Source organism: Anastrepha ludens, chromosome 5 (genome assembly GCF_028408465.1).
Source record: "Anastrepha ludens isolate Willacy chromosome 5, idAnaLude1.1, whole genome shotgun sequence".
NCBI lineage: Eukaryota > Metazoa > Arthropoda > Insecta > Diptera > Tephritidae > Anastrepha > Anastrepha ludens.
In genome coordinates, this window is record NC_071501.1 from 72581254 (window position 1) to 72608605 (window position 27352).

The window sequence follows — 27352 nt, forward strand, 5'->3', positions numbered from 1 at the left end:
ACTCTGCGTACGTCTATCGATGACATGCAACAGAAATACGATGTGATCGCAGCCTTATCATACACGCTGGATCCGCATTCCGTTGTTACCACATCATCGGCTGTGTCCATGCTATTGAAGCCATCCAAATTAGGCCTATCTTATGCGGAGGTGCTCTCGGGACATTCCAGTCCCGTGAGTTTTGCACAAACGGAAAGTGTTTTGAATAAGAGTAAGGTACAAAATGCCAAACTAGAGACCACTACCATAACCACAACAACCAACAACGAAAACACCACTACCACATCGACAATTCATAATGTAGTAGCCAGGCCAGAGGCTGTAAGCCGCGAGCCGCAAATAGTACAAGAATTTGAACCTCAACAATATGAAACCATGAATATCATTACCACCATGCAAGAATTGCAACCGGAACAACCGCAAAATGATGCAATCGACTTGGAAGTGCACTCGACATCAGTGCCACAAGTGCAGAGTTCGCAAATCGAATATATGAATGAGAGTGGTGAACACGTCACGGAGACGCGCACAACGACTACACGTACCACGACGCACCATGCGATGAGGAAAGCACAACAATCACAGCCTGAACGTGAACATGAATTAACGATAAGGGCTTGGCAAGAGACGCCCGCAGTGGCTAGCGTGCCGCTTCGGCAAGAAGAAGTCGCTTATCAAACGGCACTCATGCTGGATGCGCCACAACCCGCAGCCCGCCAACAGCAACTACAAGCGCCGCGCGAACAGCGTCGTGGTCGTTCGCCGCGCCGTCGTGCGCAGCATGACGACAACTCGCAATATCATTTAACAACCTCGTCGCAACATGCGCAATCGACGCAACACACGACGCGCGAATTCCGTGAGTCTCAATCACATGTGTCTAACACTGCGGCTACAACCGCACCTCGCAATCAGTTGCATCCAAGACCACAGCAACACCAATTGGAGCAACAACAGCAACAAGCACATCTGCTCACGCCCGCACAAGATCGCATGCGTTCACGTAGTCCCATCTGGGCGCCCGGCTCTACTTCTTATGCGGAAGTATTGCGCGGCATAGAGATGGAACGCCAGCGTGCAAATGCTGAACAAAATAAATCGCTAAGCGATAAAAGAACAGTAATTACTACTACGACCACGACTACAAGTGAGTACGTTACGCCGGTGCAGGCGCCTGCGTCAACGCAACCACAATATGAACCACAAATTCAGCAACATGTTGAAGAAAAAGAAGCATACGTGATAGAAACAAATGTCGTGGAATTTCAGCAACCAATGCACGATTTGCCGGCAGATACGGGTGGCTCCAGTACAGATTATGTAAATGCTGCCGCAACCTCAAAGCAAAACGACTCCGCACCGTTTGCAAGCGTGTTAATGGAGTCAACAACGACTCCAATTACACCCGTCGACAATACCACTATCGCAAGCACTTTAGTGGACCCAACCACATTACCAAACTCTTATGTCGATGTACCAATGACCGCCGCAGAAATACAGGCTACTTACCTGCAGCCCGATCCGCAACTCTATCAGAGTATGTATGAGAACATGGCTGATGCCGGTCAGTGGGGTTATGCAGCAATGCCTGAGGCGCAACAAGTGGCTCAAGCCGAGCCGTCGACGGCCTCTCAAAATTACTACGAACAAATTATACAAATGCAATATCCACAAGGTACAACCGCACAAACGACATACACTCAGTATCAGTACCAACCAACTGCTACGCAATACCAACTCATGACCGGTTATTATCCCACAGCGCAACAACAGCCCGAATCGTACCAAACAACAGTTTATGCAACACCCAATGATCAACAAACCCAGTTATACTATCAGCAACAAACACAGCCCTATCAAGAGCTGCAAAATGTTGGTTATGACACGCAGCCCCAAGAATATTTAACTGATTATCAACAAACGCCAGCGGGACAGAACGTGATTGATCAAGTGGTCACTACACTTGCGTCCATTGTACAAAATGTGACAACCACGCACACACTCGTTAATGCCCAGCAACAATTTGTACAAGATACAACAGAGCAATTCGAGCAATCAACGCATTCACCGTTCGAAGAATCTGTTCAAACTTATGAACAATCTTCATCCCCACAGCAATTTGAGCAACCCGCGCATTTACAACCCTACGAACAGTCGCAACCCGCGCAACATTATGAAGAAAAACCGCATACGCAATTGTATGAGCCGCAATCGATTGAAGTCGATGAGCCGCGCCCCGACATAACCTTCGGACAATTTGAGGTTAATGAAATAGAGTCTATCCCTGCCGAAATCGTGGAGACTCCACAAGCACACCATCTGTCCGTAGAATGCACGCAAGTATCCGTGCCGGAAGCGGTACAGCCAGCTCCTTACTCTGCTCCCTTGCAACCCATGGAACCTGTGATAGCGCAAGAAGCACTAGGATCTCCTCAAGTGCCCGAAAATCCCACATATTTTATAAGACAAGATATGGTACCAACAACAGAGCCCACACAAGGCACGACTTATGCTGAAGTACTATTTGGTATACATCAAGGTAGAAGTAATGTTTTCCAGCCATCCAGTCAACAGCCACAGCAACAGCAAACGCAAATCCGCATTACAACAACCAAATATGATACAAATACAAATAGAGCACAGCAACAAAGATTGACAACCAAAACTGCAACGACAACTACAACGACATATGCGACTACGACATCGAACAATAATAATCGTCGACCACTGAAGTCTCCTTCTCGGGATGCGTCAGCAGTTCAGAAAAGAGAAGACATAGCTTCCGTCGCTGCGGCAACATTGCCGCATCCACGTAAAGAACAACGACCTCCAAGAGGTCAACGGACTGATTCGAAACAGAGACATCACAACGGATCTCCACCAACAACGCACGAGGTGGATGTGCGACAGAAGAACGATAAACATGAAAAGCACGAGAAACATGATAAAAATATTAAAACTGTGGATGAGTCCACAATATCTGTAACAAGCAAGTCTAACAAGGACTCAAAGCATGTACGCGAAAGCAAAAAAGTGAAATCAGCTGAGGTTGTGCCTGAAATTCATGGAGAGACCACATTGGCTGCCGCAGCTCCTGTGGGAAGGTCAGGCACAACTAAGCAGCAGGTTAAAACTGTAGCTAATGTCGTGCATGAGAAAGAACCAGAGAAGAAACCATCAAAACCTAAAAGGCAAAAGAAACATAAGCATTCAGGTGAGATTGAAGAGCCTGTGGAGAAGAAAGAAAAGTCAGAAATGGTTATAATACATGAAGCCGCAAAAGTTAGCCCTGTCGCTGAAAAAGTTCCTGTTTCTGCTGAGAAGTCTATCGCTCCAGCAGATAAAGTAGTTCCTATTGAAAATATCGTTCCTCCTAGTGAAAATTTCGATGATATAAAGTCGAACACAATTGATTTCATTGCATCTGAAAGTGTAAAAGACATACCGGCCAAACCTGCGAGGAAAGATAGATCAAAAACGCAACGTAAACACTCACCAATTGAACCGACAGCGGAAGTAATACCCTGCAGTCAAATTGAGAAGGCGCCAGTAATTTCCGAGTCTACTAAACTCATAACGTCAAATAGTGGCTCCACTACTACGACTATCACAACGACAACAATAACCAAACGCACGACAAAGCGTATTATTACTAAAATCATTGATGGAAGAGAAGTTGTGATTGAGGAGGATGTAGTTGATGATGATGAGCCTTCCGGCGAAACTGAAGTTTTGCACAAGGAGGTTGTTGAACAACCTGAAATCGTTTCATCTACTATCACTACAGAAAAAATTCAGAGCAAAGATAAACCACAGAAGTCATCAAAGAAGGACAAAATAAAAGCGAAGAGTCAAGAAGTGACTGTAGAACCATTTGTAGTACAAACATTGACTACAGCGGAAACTATCGCCGAGCCTTTTATTGAGGACGAACCAAAACAAAAACAAGAGGTGGCAAATGTGCAAGTCGTAGAAGCGATTGTTGCAGATAAACCCAAATTAGTCACCAAGAAAGATAAGAAAAAGTCCCAAACTGCTAAAGAAACTTCTCCCATCACTGTGATTGAGAAACACTCTGTAGCTGAATATATTGAACCTAAACACAAGCCAGCCCAAAACGAACAACACTCAATCACAAAAGTTGTAGAGCCAACACCAATTGTTGTGGAAGAAAAAGTAATCGAAGGACCTTGGACACAAATGTCAACAGAACCCGACAACAGTTTAAAATCAAGCATTTCTCAATTCATAAATGCTGAAAAGGATAAATCAGAAAAGCCAACGAAAAAAGACACGAAAAAGACAAAAAGTCCAAAGAAACAAAAGGATACACCAACTGAGCCAATTGTAGAAACTGCTAGACCGATGACTGCACCGGTAGAAGCTGTTGTTGAAGAACTGACAATAATAGCGAAGCCCATCACGGAGAAATTTGTAGAAACCTCAACGTTGGTTGAGGAAAAATCCGCACTTGAAGAGGTTCCAGTCAACGCCATAGGGGAGAGCACGTTAGTTGTGGAAGAGAAACCAGCAGTTGAAGAGACTCGAGCTGAACATGCTGTTGAGGTCACAACATTTGCTGAAGAGAAACCCGTGCCTCAAGAGCCTCTAACCAATCCTGTGGTGGAGAGAACCAATGAGGAAGAACTTCTAACTACTGAGCCTATCGTAGAAGAAAAACCAGTAGTTGAAGAGACTCGATCTGAATCTCTTATTGAGATCACAATACCTGTTGGAGCCAAACCTGTATTTGAAGAAATTCAAACTAAACCTATTGTAGAGGAAACTAAACAGGAAGAGCCTCTAGCTGCTGAGCCTATTGCAGATGATAAACCAATAGGTGATGAGACTCGAGCTGAGCCTTTCGTTGAGATCACAACACTTGTTGGAGAGAAACCAGTGGTGGAGGAAATCAAACAAGAAGAGCCACTAACTGCTTGGCCTATTGCAGAGGCCAACGCAATTGTCAGCGAGAAAGAAGTGTTGCCAGAAAATACACTCAAATCAAGTATACATGATTTCATTGCTGCTGAAAAGCAAGCAGTTGAGAAACCGCAGAAACCTGCAAAGAAAGACAAGAAAAAGGCAAAGAGTCAAAAAGAGAAAAAAGAAATACCAGTGCTCCCAGCAGAACAACGCACTGTCGTCACTGAAGAAGTACCTATGGATACAAATGAGACTCCTACTGATGAAACCATAATATTTGGCGAAGAAATTTCTTCAACAGATGGATTCGCCACATCGATCATCAAAACTACTACAAGAAAAACATCAACTTTAACTACGCGTACAAAAATTATTAGAATTATTGACGGAAAGGAGGAAATTGTTGAAGAAGAAGAAACCACACAGAAAACTCCAAAGGAATCTGTTGAGCAACTTGTCAGCATTATTGAAGCGAAACCGGTTGTACAAGACATAAATACAGAACAAATCATTCAAGATGTTAATGTTTATCAGCCAGACTCTGAAATTGTAAGCATATCTACAGAGCAACCAAGAATCGAAACTTATTCCAGAACTACAACTGACGGTAATATATCTAAGACAACGACAGTGATTACGCGAAGAATTATTACAAAAATGATTGATGGAAAGGAAGTGCTAATTGAAGAAGGTGAAGATATAAATCCGGTTGAAAACAAACCAGCTTTCACAAAGGATACCATGATCACCACTAGCACCGAAACTGCTTTTGAGGAACCCATTGTTACCAGTGAGCCTGTTCCAGAGCCAGTTGTCGAATCTGCCGATGTGTTTGTAGGGGAGACTCTTTCGACTCAGGTCGCCGACTTCATTACCGCTGAAGGACAAACATCTGAAGTATCTCAGAAACCCTCAAAGAAAGTTAAGAAAGATAAAAAGCCAGGTAAACCGGAAAAAGAGTCCAAAACAGCAAACGTCGAGACAGTTGAAAATATTGTTAAGGTGGCAAAGAAAGAGAATGTCATGGAAAAAAATCTACCAATAGCAACAGTTGCTATTACTGAGGAAGAAAAATCTCCTGTTGATAAACCTCTTCTAGTCGCCAATGAGAACTTTTCACCGGATGCAATGTCGTCGCATATCACAACTACGACAACTATGACACAGGCAACACTACCGAAGTCTTCTATCAGTGTCTCAGTTCCCTTAAGGAAGTCAACGAAACAAGTTGCTTTCGCAATTGACGTTACAGATAATGAGCCTTTTGTTGCGGAGTTCAGTGAATCCGTTACAAAAGAGCGCGCAGACATTAAAACTTTGACAAACGACTTCTTAAGTGGTGAGAAGCAAATGCAACCACCACTCCATATACCACAAGCAACGGACGCTGAGACAGATGTAAAATCGGCTAAACCGATTGTACAGAAAGTCGCCGAAATAACAATTACAGAGCCACAGCCTGTATTAGAAACCACAGAGCCCCTGAATGAAATAAGTGCAATACCAAATATACCAGAAAAAGAACCACCGGCCGAAGACGAGAGTGGCGTAGTGAAGACCACGACCGTACGCAAGACGAAATTCGTCAAGAAAATAACACAAAAGAAACAAGAGTCACCTGAGCCGCAGGTTGTGCCACCAATAATAGAAGATATTGATGTGGCAGAGGAAGCGAAGGAAGAACCAAAAATTGAGAAATCGGAATCAGTTGTGAGAGAAGTAGCTGATAGTGGTGTTGTTAAAACCACAACAGTTCGCACAATGAGCATTAAGTCACAGAATGTCTCAGAAGGTGAAATTGCCGTTGCTACGGAAGTAACGGCAGAAAAAGAGTCTACACCAACACCTTCAGAAGAGGAAAAGTGCACTAATGCCGATGCATCAGTAACATTGGAAATTAAAAATGTCACGCCCTCAGAAGAACAAAATATCGCATCGATACAAGCAGACCAAGCAATTAGCGGAGAAGTGATTAAAACGATTCGTGTACGTAAAACGAAAACTGTTAAAAAGATTACGCAAAACATTGAAGAAGATACTGCCGAAAATACCACTACATCAACAAATGTGGCTGAAAACAAGGTGCTGGCCAAAGAACCTGCCGACGAGGGCACAACCCTTGAACCAAATGGCGGTGTAGTAAAAACTGTGACTGTGCGAACGACAAGCTTTGTCAGACGCATACCGCACGATTCCTGTGTCAATGCAAGTGACGAAACCGCTCAATCAGAAACGAGCGAATCGACAAGCGAAGATCAATTAAGAAAGTCACCAATGATTATTGAAGAGCCCAGTGAGAGCTCAACCACCACAACACATACAGATGGCGCTATCATAAAAACCACAACTATACGTACAATGCGATTGAATAAGACTATTGCATCGGATGGACGTATACTATTGAGAGAAGTGGATAATCCAGATGATATCTTAGTAACCTCCTCAATTGAAATGCCCGATCATGCGACATTGCCGGGAGGAAAACTCACTGATGTCATTGGATCATCTGAAACTTTGTCAAAAGCATATGTACCAACTGAAAGCACTAACAAACTCGAATTCGGTGGTATTGATGGGGTTCAAATTATTGATTCGTCAAATACTGTTGAAGTGGAATCACATAGTCCTGGCACTAAGGTTATTGATATTGAAACGAAAGAAGTACCAAATGTTGAGGAACAGCAATCACAGCAGACGACGAGTACAATTGACAGTACGCAATCCTCAGAAACAACCACTGACATTACAGTTACCAATAAGACCTTAATCACTCAATCTGACGAACAGTCAACAAAGTCTACCACTACCGTTACCAAACGTACTAGACTTATGACTTTACAGGGAACTAGTTTTGAAACTGTAGATGGTGAACCGCTACAACTAGTTAGTGAAAGTTACGAGAGCCCACCAAAATCGGGTGAGGTTAGAAAGATTGCGCTCATTACGCATGAGGAGAAATATAAAACACCAAAAATGAAAATGCATTTCGATTTCCCATCCGTTAGTCTTGAAGTTACAGAAACATTAACAGAACATTTAGAGAACACAGAAAACGAATCTGACAAAAGGAAGGTTGTAGAAGAAGTAAAGCAAGAAACTCAAACCGAAAAGACTCAGTCAGTCATTCGGACGGTAACGGAAGAGCAGATAAGGGATGATATTGTAGATGAGTCTGTAACTGTGAGTGATGTGAATAGTGAAGAGGTTTATAACTTAGCAGTTAACCCTGATGCCCCCACAAAGGTAGAGCCCTTAACACAAGAGGAGCAAAAGTTAGAAGAGTCAATATACGAGCAGCAAATTCAAATAGAAAATACAGATTCATTTATTGAGAAAGTAACAGAGGAGAGGATAGTAGATGAACTAATTACAAAAACCAACGAGGTTGTTGAAAACACTTTCCTGTCAACTGAAAAAACCAAAGTTGATATTGTATATCCGGATTCAACTCCTAAAGAAATTGAAACCCAAAACATCGAAAGGTTAGAAGAGCCCAGTGTAATGCCGACGAAACCAGTAGACACGCAAGAATTCATAACAGATATGACTGCTGAAGAGCAAGTATTATTTGAGGACATTAAGAAGAAGCTTTCTAAGAAAGATAAGAAGAAGCGCCCAGCGCTTCCTGAAGACTTTTTCAAACAGCAAGATGTAGATAGCACCGTAGAGTTGATTACAGAAGAGCGTTTAGCTAGCGAAACTAGAAATATTCCAAAACAAGAGGCACAAACCGAAAATGTTAAGCCAGTTGATAAAGATTTAACAAAAGAAATGACCAAAACTGTTTTAGAACAAAATATATTCCATGAATTGGTTGGAGGTAATTCACTTAAACTTAGGGAAATAAATAGGGTCGACGAACTGTATCATGAATTAGTTGAGCGGGATGTTCTTACTCTTGAGAAACATGTTGAGACCATTAAAGAACCTAAGGTTGAAGAAGAGGTGCAAGAAATAACAAAATTGCCTGAATTTACAGAAACCACTAATATTGCTAATGCTAATGAAATACCTACCGCTAAACCCTGCACAAGCGATCTAATCGAAGAATGTAGCCCCAATACTTCTTCACTCATTTGCTTTGAGATACCTAAGTATAAAACAGGTGAACTTCAATTAGCCGAAAAGACCTATATTGAAGTGAGTAACAAACACCCAGAACCCAAAATAGAAGACTTGCTCCAGAAAGAAGAAAATACTCTTATTAGCGAAGCTCTTAATAAAGACACAAGTGGAATTATAAGTGATATAAATATTTATTACGATGTTCCAAAATACGATGTGTCCCTTCTGGCACAAGCTGAAGTTAGATACCATGCCCTGCACGAAGATGTCAAACCACGATTACAGGAGACCGCAGTAAGTGAGGTAAGTGATAAAGAAGAAGAAAACTTAGTCGAAAAGGTTGCAAAGATTGAACTAGTAGACAAAGAAGATCAGTTAGTTTCAAAAACCACCTCCACTACATTTACCACGGGTACCATTGTATCTGAAACCACAGTGGAAGATATTTCTAAGCCCACTACTGAGACTGCAGCAGTAGTTAAGAAAGAGCCAATCGACAAGGACACCATAGTTATTCCATCAACTTTTCCCACCTCAAATGCCACGACCAACGTTGCTACTGTTACAAAAGCTCTAGCTTCGACGAGCAATACTGTTTGTGGGTTCATAAACTTCGAAATACCAAAGTACAATATTGAAGCTATTCAAACAGCTGAAAAACTTTTTGTTGAAAAAGTTGCAAAACAGCAAAATAATGCCTCGGAGGAAGTGAAGACTCTAGTTTTAATGCCTGCAGAAACCATTGAAAAGAAACCCATCGAAAATGTTGATGAAGTGGAAACAGTTGAAACTCCAATACAAGAAGTTGTTGATGTCGAATCTGTGGAAGCAGTTGAAACTCCAGTTCAGGGAGAGAAGGTTGTTGAGGAGAAACCAACCGAACCAATAAAAGAAGAACCAAAGAAACCTGCATATGCCGGTCTTCCAATTGACGAATCTTCTAGCACGTGGATAGATGTACTGGATGAACCTATGGTGTTCTCAGACGAAGAACAAACATCTGCTGAAACTGTGTCCCGCACCACTGCAACAACTACCACCATCACCACTGTTATTACTGAAGCTGTAGAAATGAAGACTCCAGAAATAAAGCCTGCAGAAGTGATTCGAGAAAAACTCATCGAAAAGATTGAAGAAATAAAACCAGATGAAACCACAGTGAAAGAAGTTTTGGAAGTCAAGACAGTTGAAGAGAAACCCATCGAAAAGATTGATGAAGTGAAACCAGATGAGACCACAGTGGAGGAAGTTTTGGAAGCCAAGACAGTTGAAGGAAAGCCCATCGAAAAGGTTGAAGAAGTGGAACCAGTTGAAACTCCAGAAGAGAAAGTTGTGGGAGTGAAAAGCGTTGAGGAGAAACCGGTTGAACCAATAAAGGATGCACCAAAGAAACCTGCATATGCCGGTCTTCCAATTGACGAATCTTCCAGCACGTGGATGGATGTACTGGACGAACCTATGGTGTTCACAGACGAAGAAGAAACATCTGATGAAACCGTGTCCCACACCAGCACGACAACTACCACCATCACCACTGTTGTTACTGAAGCTGTGGACATAAAAGCTCCAGAAATAAAACCTGCAAAAGTGATTGAAGAAAAACTCATCGAAACAATTGAAGAGAAACCAACCGAAAAGGCTGAAGAAGTGAAACCATATGAAACCACAATGGAGGAAGTTGTGGATGTCAAGACAGTTGAAGAAAAACCCATCGAAAAGGTTGAAGAAGTGGAACCAGTTGAAACTCCAGAAGAGAAAGTTGTGGGAGTGAAAAGCGTTGAGGAGAAACCGGTTGAACCAATAAAGGATGCACCAAAGAAACCTGCATATGCCAGTCTTCCAATTGACGAATCTTCCAGCACGTGGGTGGATGTACTGGACGAACCTATGGTGTTCACAGATGATGAACAAACATCTACTGAAAGTGTGTCCCACACCACTACAACAACTACCACCATCACCACTGTTGTTACTGAAGCTCTAGAAGTGAAAGCTCCAGAAATAAAACCTGCAGAAGTGATTGAAGAAAAACTCATCGAAACAGTTGAAGAGAAACCAACCGAAAAGGCTGAAGAAATGAAACCAGATGAGACCACAGTAGAGGAAGTTTTGGAAGTCAAGACAGTTGAAGAAAAACCCATCGAAAAGGTTGAAGAAGTGGAACCAGTTGAAACTCCATACCAGAAAGTTGTGGGAGCGAAAAGTGTTGAGGAGAAACCAGTTGAACCAATAAAGGATGCACCAAAGAAACCTGCATATGCCGGTCTTCCAATTGACGAATCTTCCAGCACGTGGATGGATGTACTGGACGAACCTATGGTGTTCACAGATGATGAACAAACATCTACTGAAAGTGTGTCCCACACCACTACAACAACTACCACCGTCACCACTGTTGTTACTGAAGCTCTAGAAGTGAAAGCTCCAGAAATTAATCCTGCAGAAATGGTTGAAGAAAAACTCTTCGAAAAGGTTGAAGAAGTGAAACCAAATGAAACTACAGTGGAGGGAGTTTTGGATGTCAAGACAGTTGAAGAGAAACCCATCGAAAAGGTTGAAGAAGTGGAACCAGTTGAAACTCCAGTAGGGGAGGTTGTGGAAATGAAGACTGTTGAGGAGAAACCGGTAGAACCAATAAAGGATGCACCAAAGAAACCTGCGTATGCTGGTCTTCCTATTGACGAATCTTCCAGCACGTGGATGGATGTACTGGACGAACCTATGGTGTTCTCAGACGAAGAACAAACATCTGATGAAACTGTGCCCCACACCACTACAACAACTACCACCATCACCACTGTTGTTACTAAAGCTGTAGAAGTGAAAGCTCCAGAAATTAATCCTGCAGAAATGGTTGAAGAAAAACTCATCGAAAGGGTTGAAGAAGTGAAACCAAATGAAACTACAGTGGAGGGAGTTTTGGATGTCAAGACAGTTGAAGAGAAACCCATCGAAAAGGTTGAAGAAGTGGAACCAGTTGAAACTCCAGTAGAGGAGGTTGTGGAAATGAAGACTGTTGAGGAGAAACCGGTAGAACCAATAAAGGATGCACCAAAGAAACCTGCGTATGCTGGTCTTCCTATTGACGAATCTTCCAGCACGTGGATGGATGTACTGGACGAACCTATGGTGTTCTCAGATGATGAACCAACATCTACTCCTGCTGAAACTGTGTCCCATACCACTAAATCAACCACCACCGTCACCACTGTTGTTACTGAAGCTGTGGAAATGAAGACTCCAGAAATAAAGCCTGCAGGAGTGATTGAAGAAAAACTCATCGAAAAGGTTGAAGAATTGAAACCAGTTGAAACCACAGTGGAAGAAATTGTGGAAGTGAAGACTGGTGCACAGAAGTCCATCGAAATAGTTGAAGAAGTGGAACCAGTTGAAAGCCAAGTAGAAGAAGTCACGAAATTGAAGGTTGTTGAGGAGAAACCAATCGAACCAATAAAGGATGCACCAAAGAAACCTGCATATGCCGGTCTTCCAATTGACGAATCTTCCAACACGTGGATGGATGTACTGGATGAACCTATGGTGTTCTCAGACGAAGAACAAACATCTGATGAAACTATGTCCCACACCACAGCGTCAACTACTACCACTGTTGTTACTGAAACTGTTGAAATAAAGCCTGCTGAAGAGAGTGTAGAGACACTCGAAAACGTTGACGAAGTTAAACTGGATAAGGTCACTGTGGAAAAGACTTCAGTAGATGTTGAAAAGACATCCGTCGAACCGATTGCTGAAGATATCGAGAGTGTAGGTGATAAAGCACATAAGGCCATATCGCAACATGTTACTCCAGTCACAGAAAAAATCCATGAAATTGCACAATTGACTTCTGTGGTGAATGAAGGCTTACTTGTTCAACCTGTTATGGAGAGAGCAAAAGAAGAAAAGATTGTCTCATGCGTTGATGACAAAATTTCCGGCATATCTATGAAAACGGAGGGAGAACAAATTCTACATAATTTAGAAATCAATTCAACAAATTCATTTGTTCCTTATGAAAACGTACCTCTAGCGCCTGAAGTAGCAAGTTATCCAATTACTCACTACTCGGAAGACACAGGTATTAATGAACCCGATTTACTTATTATGCCAAAATGGTCCGACGGGAAGCCCCTTCAAGAAGAAAAAACTGTAATTGATACTTGGTCAAGTGTATTAGAAGATACAGCACCTATTTCATCGAATATCGCCTTTACCTCAAAATTATCACCTAATGCTCCTGAATTTACACCATCCTACCTACGTCAGACAGACTCTGATCAAAACTTACTTTTCTTGGAAAGTGAAAGACATCTTAGTACCTTAATATCAGATCACGCTGATATAGATAATATGCAGAAAAAAGTCAAACAACAAAGAAAAGAGAGTATGCATAGAGATCATACACAACTCAATGTCGATGCTCCAGTATTCAAAGTTTCTGAAGAGTCGAGGGACTCAAATCCAGCGAAAGGAAAATCATATGCGGACGTTGTGTTTGGGGAGCTTCCTCATGTGGAAGAACCGAAAACGGTGCATCCAGTGAGCGAAAATAAAAATATCCCTGTCGAAAAAACAATAGAACAAAAAATAACCGTGGCCGAGCAGATCAAACGGAAAGATGATACGCATAAGAAAACAAAGAAAGAAAAACGTAAGACCGACAAAGTTGTAAAGATTGCTGAACCAGCAGCTAAAGATGTAACAGAAAAGGAAACTGATAAATTTGAAGAAAAAATTCAGCCAATAGTTTTGGAACTTCCCCAAAGTGAACCGGAAATTGCTCAAGCACCATTAATGTCGTGGTCATCTATAGTAAAGAAACCTGGTGAATGGGTTGACGACATCGTTAGTAAGACAAAGAAAATATTTATCGAGGACGAGAAAAAAGTGGCTTCTACTGAAAGAAAACATGATAAAGAAAGTTTGAGGGAGAAACCAGCAGCGCTTGAAAAGGACCGTAAATCTAAAAAGTCCCAGAAACATAAAAATATTGATGCTTCCTTAAAACCTATACTGTTAGAAGAAACTGTTCGGAAGCCAACAAAAGCGGAAGAAATTAGATCAATAGAAACTGACGAATCTGACGAATATAAGGAGAATGGCCAGAGCCCAGTTACATCTGAGGATGAGCCCCAAGTCGTAGCAGAAACACCTGCTGTTTCTGATAGTAACGTTCCAACAAAATCTGAAGGAACCTTCGTTTCTTGGGCTTCACTAGTAAGTAGACCAGGAGAATGGATTGATGAAACTGTTTCAAAACAAAAATCTACTGTGGAACCTTTACCTAAAAACGAAAAAGCAAAAACATTAAAAATAAAGGAAAAGAAGATTAAACCAAAACAAAAACCCGAGCGCATCTCAAAGCGGATGGAAGCACACATTGAAAAAGTTATTGAGCCGTGTGAGGTAGTTGAATCAGCAGAGCCGAAGCTTGTGGAAAAGGAACAGCCACAAACCGAAATAAAGGAACATGAAGCTCCTTCAAACACACAGGGATTCTCTTGGGCTGCTTTAGTTAAACGTCCTGGGGAATGGGTTGATGATATAAAAGAACGTAAAAAGGTAGAGAAATTACCTGACCATGGATATACCGAAACAACCGCAACAACCACAACATCGAAAAAAGCAAAGAAACCCAAAGCTATCCCCAAAAAACTTCAAGAAAGTGTCCCAATTTCCAACGAAAACATACAAAAAGAAGTATCACTGCCGACAACTTCTGACAGTGACTCCGAAAAGTATGAGAAAATGCCTACTGTTGAGTCGAATAACTTAACTTGGGCTAAAATTGCAAGTCAAAAAGAAGTTAGTTCTACACCAAAAGATATTCCAAAGCCCAAAGAAAGAGAAGCAAAACATCAAAAAGATATACCACAGCCGAAGCAAAAATCAGTTTCAACTGTTAAGAAGGAACAGAGAGAGCAAGTACTATCTGATGTATCCACTGTTTCTTCTATGAAGTCTTGGGCTTCTATAGTTAGCCAATCCACAACTGATTTCATAAGCAACGAACGTAATCGACCAACGCCCAAAGCAGATAAGGTCAAAGCTACTCCGCAGAAGACACAACCGATTGAGAAAATCGAAGAGAAACCTAGAGTGGAGATTTCGCAGCAAAAGGAATCCTTAGACGATTTCGAATGGAACAATCTCTCTGAGAACGCACCTTCAACTTATGCCAAATTGAGTGACTATGATGCTGTCCAAAATGAACCGAAATCTTGGAGGGACATGATAGACGAAGAAACGGATGACGACATATTTAGTTATGATAAACCACCAAAAATAACAAACTCTATGAAAGAACACTCTGTAACGGTGGAACAGGAAAACAACAAAAAAGTTGAAGAAGTGAAACCAGTTGAGACTCCACTATCCCAGGCCGGCTCAACAACTACTATCATGACCACAGTTGTTACCGAAGTAATAGAAGAGAAACCAAGCAAAAAGATAGTGAACGTGAAGCCAGTAGAGGAAGCTCCAGATATGTTTGGAGAGAAACCCATTGAAAAGGTGGAAGAAGTGAAGTCAACAGAAACCCCAATAGAAGAAGCTGTGGAAGTGCAGATCATTCACGAGAAGTCGGTCGAAAAAGCTGAAGAAGTTAAATCAGTTCCAGCCACTGTAGAAGAAGTTGAAGAGAAACCCATCGGAAAGGTTGAAGATGTGGAACCAGTTGAAACTCCCGGAGAAGAAATTGTGGTAGTGAAGGCTGTTGAGGAGAAACCGGTGGTGCCAATAAAGGATGCACCAAAGAAACCTGCGTATGCTGGTCTTCCAATTGACGAATCTTCCAGCACGTGGACGGATGTACTAGACGAACCTATGGTGCTCTCAGACGAAGGACCCACATCTGATGAAACTGTGTCCCACACCACTACTACAACTACCACCATCACCACTCTCGTTACTGAAGCTGTGGAAGTGAAGACTCCAGAAATAAAGCCTGCAGAAGTGATTGAAGAAAAGCTCATCGAAAAAGTTGAAGAAGTAGAACAAGATGAAACCTCAGTAAAGGAAATTGTCGAAGTGAAGACAGTTGAAAAGAAACCCATCGAAAATGTTGAAGATGTGCAAACAGCTGAAACTTCAGTAAAGGAGGTTGTGGGAGTGAAGAGTGTTGAGGAGAAACCGGTCGAACCAATAAAGGAAGCACCAAAGAAACCTGCATATGCCGGTCTTCCAATTGACAAATCTTCCAACACGTGGATGGATGTACTGGATGAACCCATGGTGTTCTCAGATGATGAACAAACATCTACGGAAAGTGTGTCCCACACCACTACAACAACTACCACCGTCACCACTGTTGTTACTGAAGCTGTAGAAATGAAGACTCCAGAAATAAAGCCTGCAGAAGTGATTGAAGAAAAAGTAATCGGAAAGGTTGAAGAAGTGAAACCAGATGAGCCCACAGTGAAGGAAGTTGTGGAAGTGAAGACAATTGAAGAGAAACCCATTGAAAAGATTGGAGAAGTGAGAGCAGTTGAAACCACAGTGGCTGAAGTGAACACAGTTGAAGAGAAACCCATCGAAAAGGTTGAAGAAGTGAAACCAGATGAGACCACAGTGGAGGAAGTTGTGGAAGTCAAGACAGTTGAAGAAAAACCCATCGAAAAGGTTGAAGATGTGGAACCAGTTGAAACTCCAGTAAAGGAGGTTTTGGGAGTGAAGAGTGTTGAGGAGAAACCGGTAGAACCAATAAAGGATGCACAAAAGAAACCTGTGTATGCCGGTCTTGAAATTGACGAATCTTCCAACACGTGGATGGATGTACTGGATGAACCCATGGTGTTCTCAGATGATGAACAAACATCTACGGAAAGTGTGTCCCACACCACTACAACAACTACCACCGTCACCACTGTTGTTACTGAAGCTGTAGAAATGAAGACTCCAGAAATAAAGCCCGCAGAAGTGATTGAAGAAAAAGTAATCGGAAAGGTTGAAGAAGTGAATCCAGATGAGCCCACAATGGAGGAAGTTGTAAATGTCAAGACAGTTGAAGAGAAACCCATCGAAAAGGTTGAAGAAGTGAAACCAGAGGCAACCACAGTGGAGGAAGTTGTGGAAGAGAAGACAGTTGAAGAGAAACCCCTTGAAAAGGTTGAAGAAGTGCAAGCAGCTGAAACTCCAGTAGAGGAGGTTATGGAAATGAAGACGGCTGAGGAGAAACCGGTCGCGCCAATAAAGGAAGAACCAAAGAAACCTGCATATGCCGGTCTTCCAATCGACGAATCTTCCAGCACGTGCATGGATGTACTGGACGAACCTATGGTGTTCTCAGACGAAGAAGAAACATCTAATGAAACTGAGTCCCACACCACTACAACAACTACCACCGTCACCACTGTTGTTACTGAAGCTGTAGAAATGAAGACTCCAGAAATAAAGCCTGCAGAAGTGATTGAAGAAAAAGTAATCGGAAAGGTTGAAGAAGTGAATCCAGATGAGCCCACAATGGAGGAAGTTGTAAATGTCAAGACAGTTGAAGAGAAACCCATCGAAAAGGTTGAAGAAGTGAAACCAGTTGAAACTCCAGTAGAGGAGGTTGTGGGAGTGAAGAGTGTTGAGGAGAAACCGGTCGAACCAATAACGGATGCTCAAAAGAAACCTGTGTATGCCGGTCTTCCAATTGACGAATCTTCCAACACGTGGATGGATGTACTGGACGAACCCATGGTGTTCTCAGATGATGAACAAACATCTACTGAAAGTGTGTCCCACACCACTACAACAACTACCACCGTCACGACTGTTTCTACTGAAGCTGTAGAATTGAAGGCTCCAGAAATAAAGCCTGCAGGATTCATTGAAGAAAAACTCACCCAAAAGGTTGAAGAAGTGAAACCAGAGGCAACCACAGTGGAGGAAGTTGTGGAAGAGAAGACAGTTGAAGAGAAACCCCTTGAAAAGGTTGAAGATGTGCAAGCAGCTGAAACTCCAGTAGAGGAGGTTATGGAAATGAAGACTGCTGAGGAGAAACCGGTCGCGCCAATAAAGGAAGAACCAAAGAAACCTGCATATGCCGGTCTTCCAATCGACGAATCTTCCAGCACGTGGATGGATGTACTGGACGAACCTATGGTGTTCTCAGACGAAGAACAAACATCTGATGAAACTGTGCCCCACACCACTACAACAACTACCACCATCACCACTGTTGTTACTGAAGCTGTAGAAGTGAAAGCTCCAGAAATTAATCCTGCAGAAATGATTGAAGAAAAACTCATCGAAAAGGTTGAAGAAGTGAAACCAAATGTAACTACAGTGGAGGAAGTTTTGGATGTCAAGGCATTTGAAGAGAAACCCATCGAAAAGGTTGAAGAAGTGAAATCAGATGATACCACAGTGGGGGAAGTTGTGGAAGTCAAGACAGTTGAAGAAAAACCCATCGAAAAGGTTGAAGATGTGGAACCAGTTGAAACTCCAGTAAAGGAGGTTTTGGGAGTGAAGAGTGTTGAGGAGAAACCGGTAGAACCAATAAAGGATGCACCAAAGAAACCTGTGTATGCCGGTCTTCCAATTGACGAATCTTCCAACACGTGGATGGATGTACTGGACGAACCCATGGTGTTCTCAGATGATGAACAAACATCTACTGAAAGTGTGTCCCACACCACTACAACAACTACCACCGTCACCACTGTTATTACTGAAGCTGTAGAATTGAAGGCTCCAGAAATAAAGCCTGCAGAAGTGATTCGAGAAAAACTCATCGAAAAGGTTGAAGAAGTGAAACCAGATGAGACCACAGTGGAGGAAGTTGTGGAAGTCAAGACAGTTGAAGAAAAACCCATCGAAAAGGTTGAAGATGTGGAACCAGTTGAAACTCCAGTAAAGGAGGTTTTGGGAGTGAAGAGTGTTGAGGAGAAACCGGTAGAACCAATAAAGGATGCACCAAAGAAACCTGTGTATGCCGGTCTTCCAATTGACGAATCTTCCAACACGTTGATGGATGTACTGGAAGAACCCATGGTGTTCTCAGATGATGAACAAACATCTACCGAAAGTGTGTCCCACACCACTACAACAACTACCACCGTCACCACTGTTATTACTGAAGCTGTGGAAATGAAGACTCCAGAAATAAAGCCTGCAGAAATGATTGAAGAAAAACTCATCGAAAAGGTTGAAGAAGTGAAACCAGATGAGCCCACAGTGAAGGAAGTTGTGGAAGTGAAGACAGTTGAAGAGAAACCCATTGAAAAGGTTGAAGAAGTGAGAGCAGTTGAAACCACAGTGGCTGAAGTGAACACAGTTGAAGAGAAACCCATCGAAAAGGTTGAAGAAGTGAAACCAGATGAGACCACAGTGGAGGAAGTTGTGGAAGTCAAGACAGTTGAAGAAAAACCCATCGAAAAGGTTGAAGATGTGGAACCAGTTGAAACTCCAGTAAAGGAGGTTTTGGGAGTGAAGAGTGTTGAGGAGAAACCGGTAGAACCAATAAAGGATGCACCAAAGAAACCTGTGTATGCCGGTCTTCCAATTGACGAATCTTCCAACACGTTGATGGATGTACTGGAAGAACCCATGGTGTTCTCAGATGATGAACAAACATCTACTCCTGCTGAAACTGTGTCCCATACCACTAAATCAACCACCACCGTCACCACTGTTATTACTGAAGCTGTGGAAATGAAGACTGCAGAAATAAAGCCTGCAGAAGTGATTGAAGAAAAAGTAATCGGAAAGGTTGAAGAAGTGAGACCAGTTGAAACCACAGTGGAGGAAATTGTGGACGTGAAGACAATTGAAGATAAACCCATCGGAAAGTTTGAAGAAGTGAAACCAGTTGCCACGGCATTAGAAGAAGATTCAAAAATAAGTATTGCTGTAAAGAAAGTTGATATTGTAGAACTCGATGAGTCGAAAACTGCTTCTCTTTCTAGAACAGTTGAAAAGGTAGAGAAATCAGGTAAAAAGACTAAGGAAAAGAAATCTGGAGAAAAGCTTGTTGAAGATATTGGAAATTTAAAAATTGTTGAAGAGGTATTTGTGAAATCTGGTGAAAATCATAAAGAAAAGCCAATACCTAGTGGATCGGAACTGGTCGAAAAATTGGAAGAAAAACCATTTACTTCGAGCTGGGCAGACATTGTTTCTGATACCTTAGACCAAGAAAAACCATTGATAGAGAAAGAGAAGGAGAAAGTGAAAGAGAGAAAGAAGAAGACTAAAAAGGACAAAGGTGAAGTCAATAGAGCAGAAGATCAGTCTAAGCTAAACATTGCTCATGAAAATGTCGCCTTCATTGACAAGGAAAAACAACATTCGGCTTTGTCGTCAATGAAACCTGAAGACAAACCGCTTCTTAAAGACAAGCCTGAAACTAAACCAACGGTATTGCAAACTTTTTCATGGTCAGATGTAGTAAAGCAAAACAACCCAGATGTATCTAAACTGCCGCCTGTTGTAGAAAAGAAAAAATCTCCTGTGACTAAGAAGCCCGAGAGCATCGTCGAGGGGCGCGAAATTACCGTGGTCGAAGAAACACATACTGATGTTAAAGAAATCGTTACCACATCTTCTGAGGACAAAATGCCTAAAGAAAAGACAAAGAAGCAAAAGTTGAAAAAAGAAAAGGTAGAAAAACTCCCGAAACCATCTGCAGTTGAAGAAACAAAGCCACAAGAACTTATTGTTGATCAACAATCGATTACTCCTACCTTACCATGGTCTGTCATTGTTAGTCAGAATGTTGTAGAAGTTCCGATTACCAATATCCGCGAAATATCAGAAATTATTGAAAGTAAAAAAGAAATGGTGAATAACGATAATGACGATGCCAAACCAAGTCCCAGAGCAGAATCGTCAGCGCATAAGTATAGTAAAGAACAAATACATACATTTATCGAACTTGAAACGCAACATACCGAGAATTCCCAAGTTAAACCTAGAAGAGAAAAAACTCAACCACCTGAACGACTCGATGAAGTTCTGATCTTAAAGTCTGATGAGTCACCGGTTGAAGTATCTTTATCCTGGTCAGATATAGTTGATCAAGAGGAAGACATTGTACCTCAACCAATATCAGAGCTTGCTTCAGAATCTATAATCGAAACTGCGCCGACTGTTGAAGTGACAAAATATCACTCACAACCTCCAAAAGACGTCGATTTCATCCAAACTGAAGAGACTCATACAATTGAGAAGATACCTGCAGAAATACCTGAAAGAACGCAACTCAGAGAAAGAAAAGAAAAGTCAAAGAAACAGAAGCATAAAAAAGAAAAGACCAGTGTTGAGCCCGAGGAGTTGAAGTTAATTAATCCTACTAAGGATCCGGTTTCCGAAACAAATAAAAACCATGAAAGTATTATTCACGGAGAGGATGTGATTCAAACACCTATTGCTCCACCCTCAGTTTGGTCTAGATCAGAAACCTATGCCGAAGTTGTTAGAAAGTCTGGTTTAGTCGAAAAAACAAATATTCGATATCAAGAACCTGAAATAGAACATTTTACTAATGAAATCGACACTTTCGTACCTGAAAGGCAGACATCAGTTGCTGACTTCGAAGTTCCGATCTCTACAGAAGAATATGTGGAGCTCGAACAAAAGGAAGCTGAACCCATTGCCGTGAAACAGCCCGAGCAAGTTCCATCGACAAAAGAAAAATGTAACGCAGAAGTGTTCGTCGAGGTAGAAATTCCAAAAGAATCATTTTTAACTAAAACAAAGAATGAGGATGTTGAAAGGCCTATTGAAGCAACCAAAATGTCATGGAAAGAGACAATGGAAAATGAAGACGTGGAGCCAAAACAAGTTGAAACTTCGTCATGGGCGTCAGAAATGACTTGGAAAGAAATAATGGAAGATGAAAACAAACACTCAACTGAACCGGGAACATCATCCTGGGCTTCTATTGTGAGAAGTTTTGCGCCACAGGAACCGCAACAAAAGTTATTTACATCTCACGAAACCAGCAATGATGTGAATGTCGCTGCTCCGTCGAGATCATCTCGAACAATAGAGCGTCCAATTATTCAAGTAACGGAAGCCCCTGTTATCCCTGAAGATTCTCAGAAAACGAAAGATAGTGAAGGATTCCTTGAATGTATTTCTAAGAAAGAAAAACGCCGAAGGCGATCGAGGTCTCGTTCGCAAAAATCAATTCCAGATGAGGCGGTGCGGCCTCAAAAGCCTGATAAAACAAACAAAAAGAAACAAGGCAAACAAATTCCTCGAGAACATAGTGTAGATGTACCAAAAGCAATACCAAATGTTGCGGCCAAAGAAGAACCATTACAACCAACTTTCGACTCAGAGAATATAGTTGTGGAACAAAAAGTGGTGGAACCGCAGAAAGCTATTACGTCACTTACGTCTGGTATGTCATGGGCGGCAATTGCTGCACAAAATGTACCGGAACCGATTCAACAAATTCGTCCACTCTATGATGAAAACACATCGAAACCAGTGGAAACTGAACCAGAAGAAATCTTTGAAGACAGAGTACCCGTGAGTACTGTCATGGCGCTGGAACCCGAGAAAAAGGAAAAAACCAAAAAACCCAAAAAGAAAAATAATAAAAAGCATTTAGCAGGCGTTGAATTGGACAAATCACCGGAAGATACAATAGAAAGTATTAAGCATACTTCTGAGTCTGCTGTCACTGATGGCTTCGTCTGCCAGACTTCGTATTGGTCTGCTAAGTTAAAACCGCAACTGAAAGTTTCTACAGTAGAAACTGAAGCAAAACATATAAGTGAGGTTTCTGAACAAGCAGACGTTTCGGAAATACAACCGAGTACTGAGGAAGTCACCGTTCAATCGCCAACAGACCAACCCACTACATGGTCAGCACTCATACAAACTGAGACAACAGTTTTTCCGGAGCCGATTGTGAATTTACAACAGCATGAAGAGTCGGTTCCATGGACCACACTCGTAGTGAGCCAAACTGCAGACTTCCAACCTCCCAGGCAACAAGAGATTACAGATGCTACAGTCGATTTCCTTGAGAGTGAAAGATTATCCATAGAAAAATATAAACCAGTGAAAGTGACAGGAAGCACATATGCAGATATTGTAAAAACTGAAGAGCTACCCGCCCAAGTAGTGAAAACCATTTACGAAAAAGTACCAGATACTTTAGAAAGTACAGAAAAAGCCGTAGAACCTACCACAAAAACCATTGTTGAGACCATCAAAGCCGACACTATTCCCATCAATGTTGTAACCATCGAACCACAAACCGAATTATCCATTAGCGAAAAGCCATTGGTAAAATATACTGACACAGCGCCTAAAATGACTGAAGCAGACAGACAAGTGAGAGAAAACATTTCTATTGGAGAACATTTTCCTCTAGCTCCAGTCGCGCCACAAGCGCTTGATCTCACAAAAGACTTCCTCGAAACAGAAAAATCTTTGCAGGAAATAGTTCAATGTAGGCGTGTAGATGAACCCGGGAAAGTGGTGGCGGTTCAAGAACCTGTGGAAGTGGTTGAAGATCAGGAAACAGCTAAAGAACCAGAGCCTATTCAAGAATCGTCAAAAATTAGGAAAGAAGCAACCAATGTCGCTGAAATTGTTGAAACATCCACCATCGAAACTACCCTGTCTGAATTGGCTCAAAAATTAGAAGAACCAGATGTAGTTGGGGAAATTGAGAAAAAGGATGTGCCAAATCAAGATCAGTCTCAACAGGTTGAAGAAGATTTTACAAAGGTTCACAAAGCAGTAGAATCTTCTCCTATCGCAGAATTTTTGCCAATCTCGTCTAGCCCGCTCAATCTCACAAAAGACTTCATAGCAACAGAAAAGGCACTGCAAGAAAAAGCTTTGTCAATAACGAAGACTGAAGCTGTGGGAAAATCTGCAGCAGTTAAAGAGCTAGAATTAGTTGAGGAACTTGAAGCTACTCAAGAACTCGAGCAAGATCAAATGCTCCAGCAAATCGTAAAGGAAACAACAAAGGCCACCGAAGTCATAGAAGCAAGCCCCGTAGAAATCTCAGAAACTGGACTTATTTCTAATGAAACAGTCATCGAAGAGCTTCAAACCAGTAAGGTACCTGAACTAATTGAATCTGCTGAATTTGTTGCAGAAACTGAACTAGCCGAAAAGTCTGAATTAAATACACCAGCTGGGGAAATTACAAGAAACGATGAAATACCAGTTGAGCGGGAAGATTTTCCACTCTCTCCAGCTACACCGACAGCTATCGATCTCACGAAGGATTTCCTTACTACGGAAAAATCTCTGCAAGATGTAGCGCAATCAGTGAGGGTCATAAAACCCGATAAAGAAATCGAAAGGTCTGAAATTTTTGAAAATCTTGAAACAGTTAAAAAGTCAGAACCTCTTACGGAACTTAAAGTGCTAGAGGAAGATGAAATAGTTAAAGGGTCAGAACCTGCTACAGAGCTTCAAGCTGACAAAGAGTTCGAGCCTACCAATGAGTGTCTGCCCGTTATAGAGGGCACAAGTAAGGTTATTGAAATAGTAGAAACAACTATCGTCGAATCTACTGAAACTGATAAATTAACTACTGAAAAGGAAACAACGCTTCCGGTCTCTGTTGTAACTGATAATGTGGATATCGAAAGTAATATAGTAGAAAAAATTGAAACCGCGCCTGAACTAGTGCAAGCTGCTGAACCAGTTTCACAAATTGAACTGGCTGAAGAGCCCGAATCAAAGACTCAACTTGCTCTCGATGAAACTGTAAAGGTCGCCGAAGTGGTAGAAACACCAGGTCCGGAACTTACAAGAACCGATGACATACTTGTTCAGCGGGAAGATTTTCTACTCTCTCCAGCTCCACCGACAGCTATCGATCTCACGAAGGACTTCCTTACTATGGAAAAATCTCAGCAAGCCATAGCGCAACCGATGATGGTGGCAAAACCCGATAAAGAAATCGAAAAGTCTGAAATTCTTGAAGAAACTGAAACAGTTAAAGAAACTGTCCAAGAGCTTAAAGTATTTGAAGAACATGAACCAGTCAAAGAGTCGGAACCTCTTACAGAGCTTACAGTGGCAGAAGAAAATGAGCCAGTTAAAGAACCAGAACCTATTACAAAGCTTGAGGATGGCAAAGAGATCGAGCCTACCAATGACAGCCATCCCGTGGTAGAGGATGCAAGTAAGGTGAATGAAATGGTGGAAGTAACTATCAACGAAACTACTGAAACTGATCAAGTAACTACTGAAAAGGAAATAATGCTTCCGGTCTCTATTGGAGTGGGCATTGGAAATAATATACAAACGCAAATTGGAGCATCGTTAACAGAGCAAACCCAAATGTTTATCGAATATGAGAGTGAGCAAATACAAAAGGTTGATGAGGAGGTAGGTTTAGATATAGAGCAATTCGAAGATGAATATATAGTTATTGAGCCGAGTGACCTCCCTGCAATAGATAGTGACATTTTAAAGGAGAACTTATATTTAGATACCAATTCATTGGTACATCCGAATTATGAACATTTTGAGACCAAATTGTATTTGAGTTTAGAAGATGAAAAGCAGAAAATACCACAGCAACTTCAGGAAGTATCTGTAGTATCTCCTAATTCTCATGAGGTTTTAGGGAAACCAACTAAATCCGATACCTGCGAAAATAAAGAACATCCGACTGAATTATTGACTGATAAGTTCTTGCTTAACTTAAGTCGAGATACCTTTGTAAGACAAGTGAACAACTATAGACAACTAACACAATGTGAAGATTTATGGATGTATTTCTTAGAGTCCATAGCTCGAACTGAAAGTGTACAAAAGACTGAAACTATTACGGAAGCAACTGAAGTAGATGTAACCGCAATAGAACCAATTAATAAACATAGCATACAAAAGACTGAAGAACCAAGTTTAACAGAACAAATCATTCCCACTGAGCAGTTACAATCAACTGCTACGGACCTTGACACATTATGTAGAAATTTGTACATGGACGTATGGCATGCCGATACTTCCAACGAATTGATAGTTGAAAGAACCGAACCGCCAGTTGAGAGTGTGATCTCGGTAACTGAAGAAGAAGTAGAAACTGAACACACAGACAAACAAATGGAAAAGTTGACAGAAACAAAAGCACAGCCAAATGAAGGCGAAACGAAACATGTAGGTGACGAAGAAGACGAAAAAGAAGAAGAAGAAGACGAGGAAGAAGAACAAGCAGTAGAGGAAGATACCATAATTAAAACAGATCATGACTCTGACGAACACAAGCGAGATGACCGTGACCCCGGTAGTGGTAGTAGTGGTAATGTTACCCCGACACCTGAACCCGATAGCAATGCGTACAATCCCAACCAAAGCTGTTCCTCAGAATACATGTCAACTGATCTGCCAGGCGGCGTAGGGCACTGGCGTGACCAAAGCACTTATCTTGCTTTGGATACCATATCGGGTGACGAATCTATTCCTTGGAAAGAGTCGGCACCACAAACGACAGTAGAACCCGAATCCATAATTGAATTTGTACACCCACAAGCGCCGCTTGAGTTACTAACTGAAACTAAAACGCAAATAGAACTAACCTCTGCTGCTGACACAGAAACAGCAACTGCAACGCCGCAAGTACCCGAAAATGTATCAGTGCCCTTAACTACTTTCCAATCCTCATCCCCATCACCGTCCCCATCCCCATCACCATCCCCATCATCATCCTTAACCCCAATCTCAGTTCCGACCTCAGCACCAATTATCGCCCAAACCGAAAGTATACCCACTACTGTTGTTGACACTACAAGTAAGCTAACACAATTGGCGGGCGCCATTATTAACACCGTTAATGTGGCAACAAATGCAACAACTACTACAATAACTGCAACTAAAGAAGCAGCGACAGCTATGCTCGCGCCCATTGTAACAACAATCATCGATAAGGCAACAACACCAGCAACAGCAGCGCCAGCAGCAATTGCCGAAGAAGCTATAATACCAGCGCCAACAACAACAACCACAACAACAATAGAAACTCATGAAGAAAACATAGTCACTCCAACAATTACAGTGCCGGCAAGAGAAGAGCCTGCCACTGAAACGCCTAAAGAAACAGTGACTTTGGTGTCAACTGAAGCGCCATTGCCAACAATAGCAACAGTAACAGCAACCGCAACGGAAACGGCAATTGAGGCACCAGTGGTGGCACCAATTGCTGCAGCATTTGCATCACAGGCAACGACGCAAACAACAACAACCACCACAACGGTGACGGATGAGTTGTATAGGCCGGATTTCATTGTTAATCCCGAACCAAGTATTATAAAGCGCACAACAACAACTACGACAGTAACAACAACTGGCGTAGCGACAACAACAGCCCGCAATGCAACCGGTGGTGGTCTATTGCGACAACAACAACAGAAGGTGATGATCACGTTGAGTCTACGTACATTTATTT

General features: G+C 41.9%; 1 protein-coding gene across 14 annotated transcripts in view; it reads left to right on the forward strand.

Moving 5' to 3' along the window:
• Positions 1–27352, forward strand: part of LOC128865064 (muscle-specific protein 300 kDa) — a 286723-nt gene that overhangs the window by 206015 nt on the left and 53356 nt on the right. For 7 of the 14 annotated variants that reach the window (XM_054104992.1, XM_054104990.1, XM_054104985.1 and 4 more), the window contains one exon: positions 1–27318. The exons of 6 other annotated variants lie outside the window; for them this stretch is intronic. In XM_054104992.1, the coding sequence (XP_053960967.1) occupies positions 1–27318 (27318 nt within the window). The remainder of the gene's footprint in view (positions 27319–27352) is intronic. One more of the 14 variants, XM_054104989.1, reaches the window with a different exon arrangement.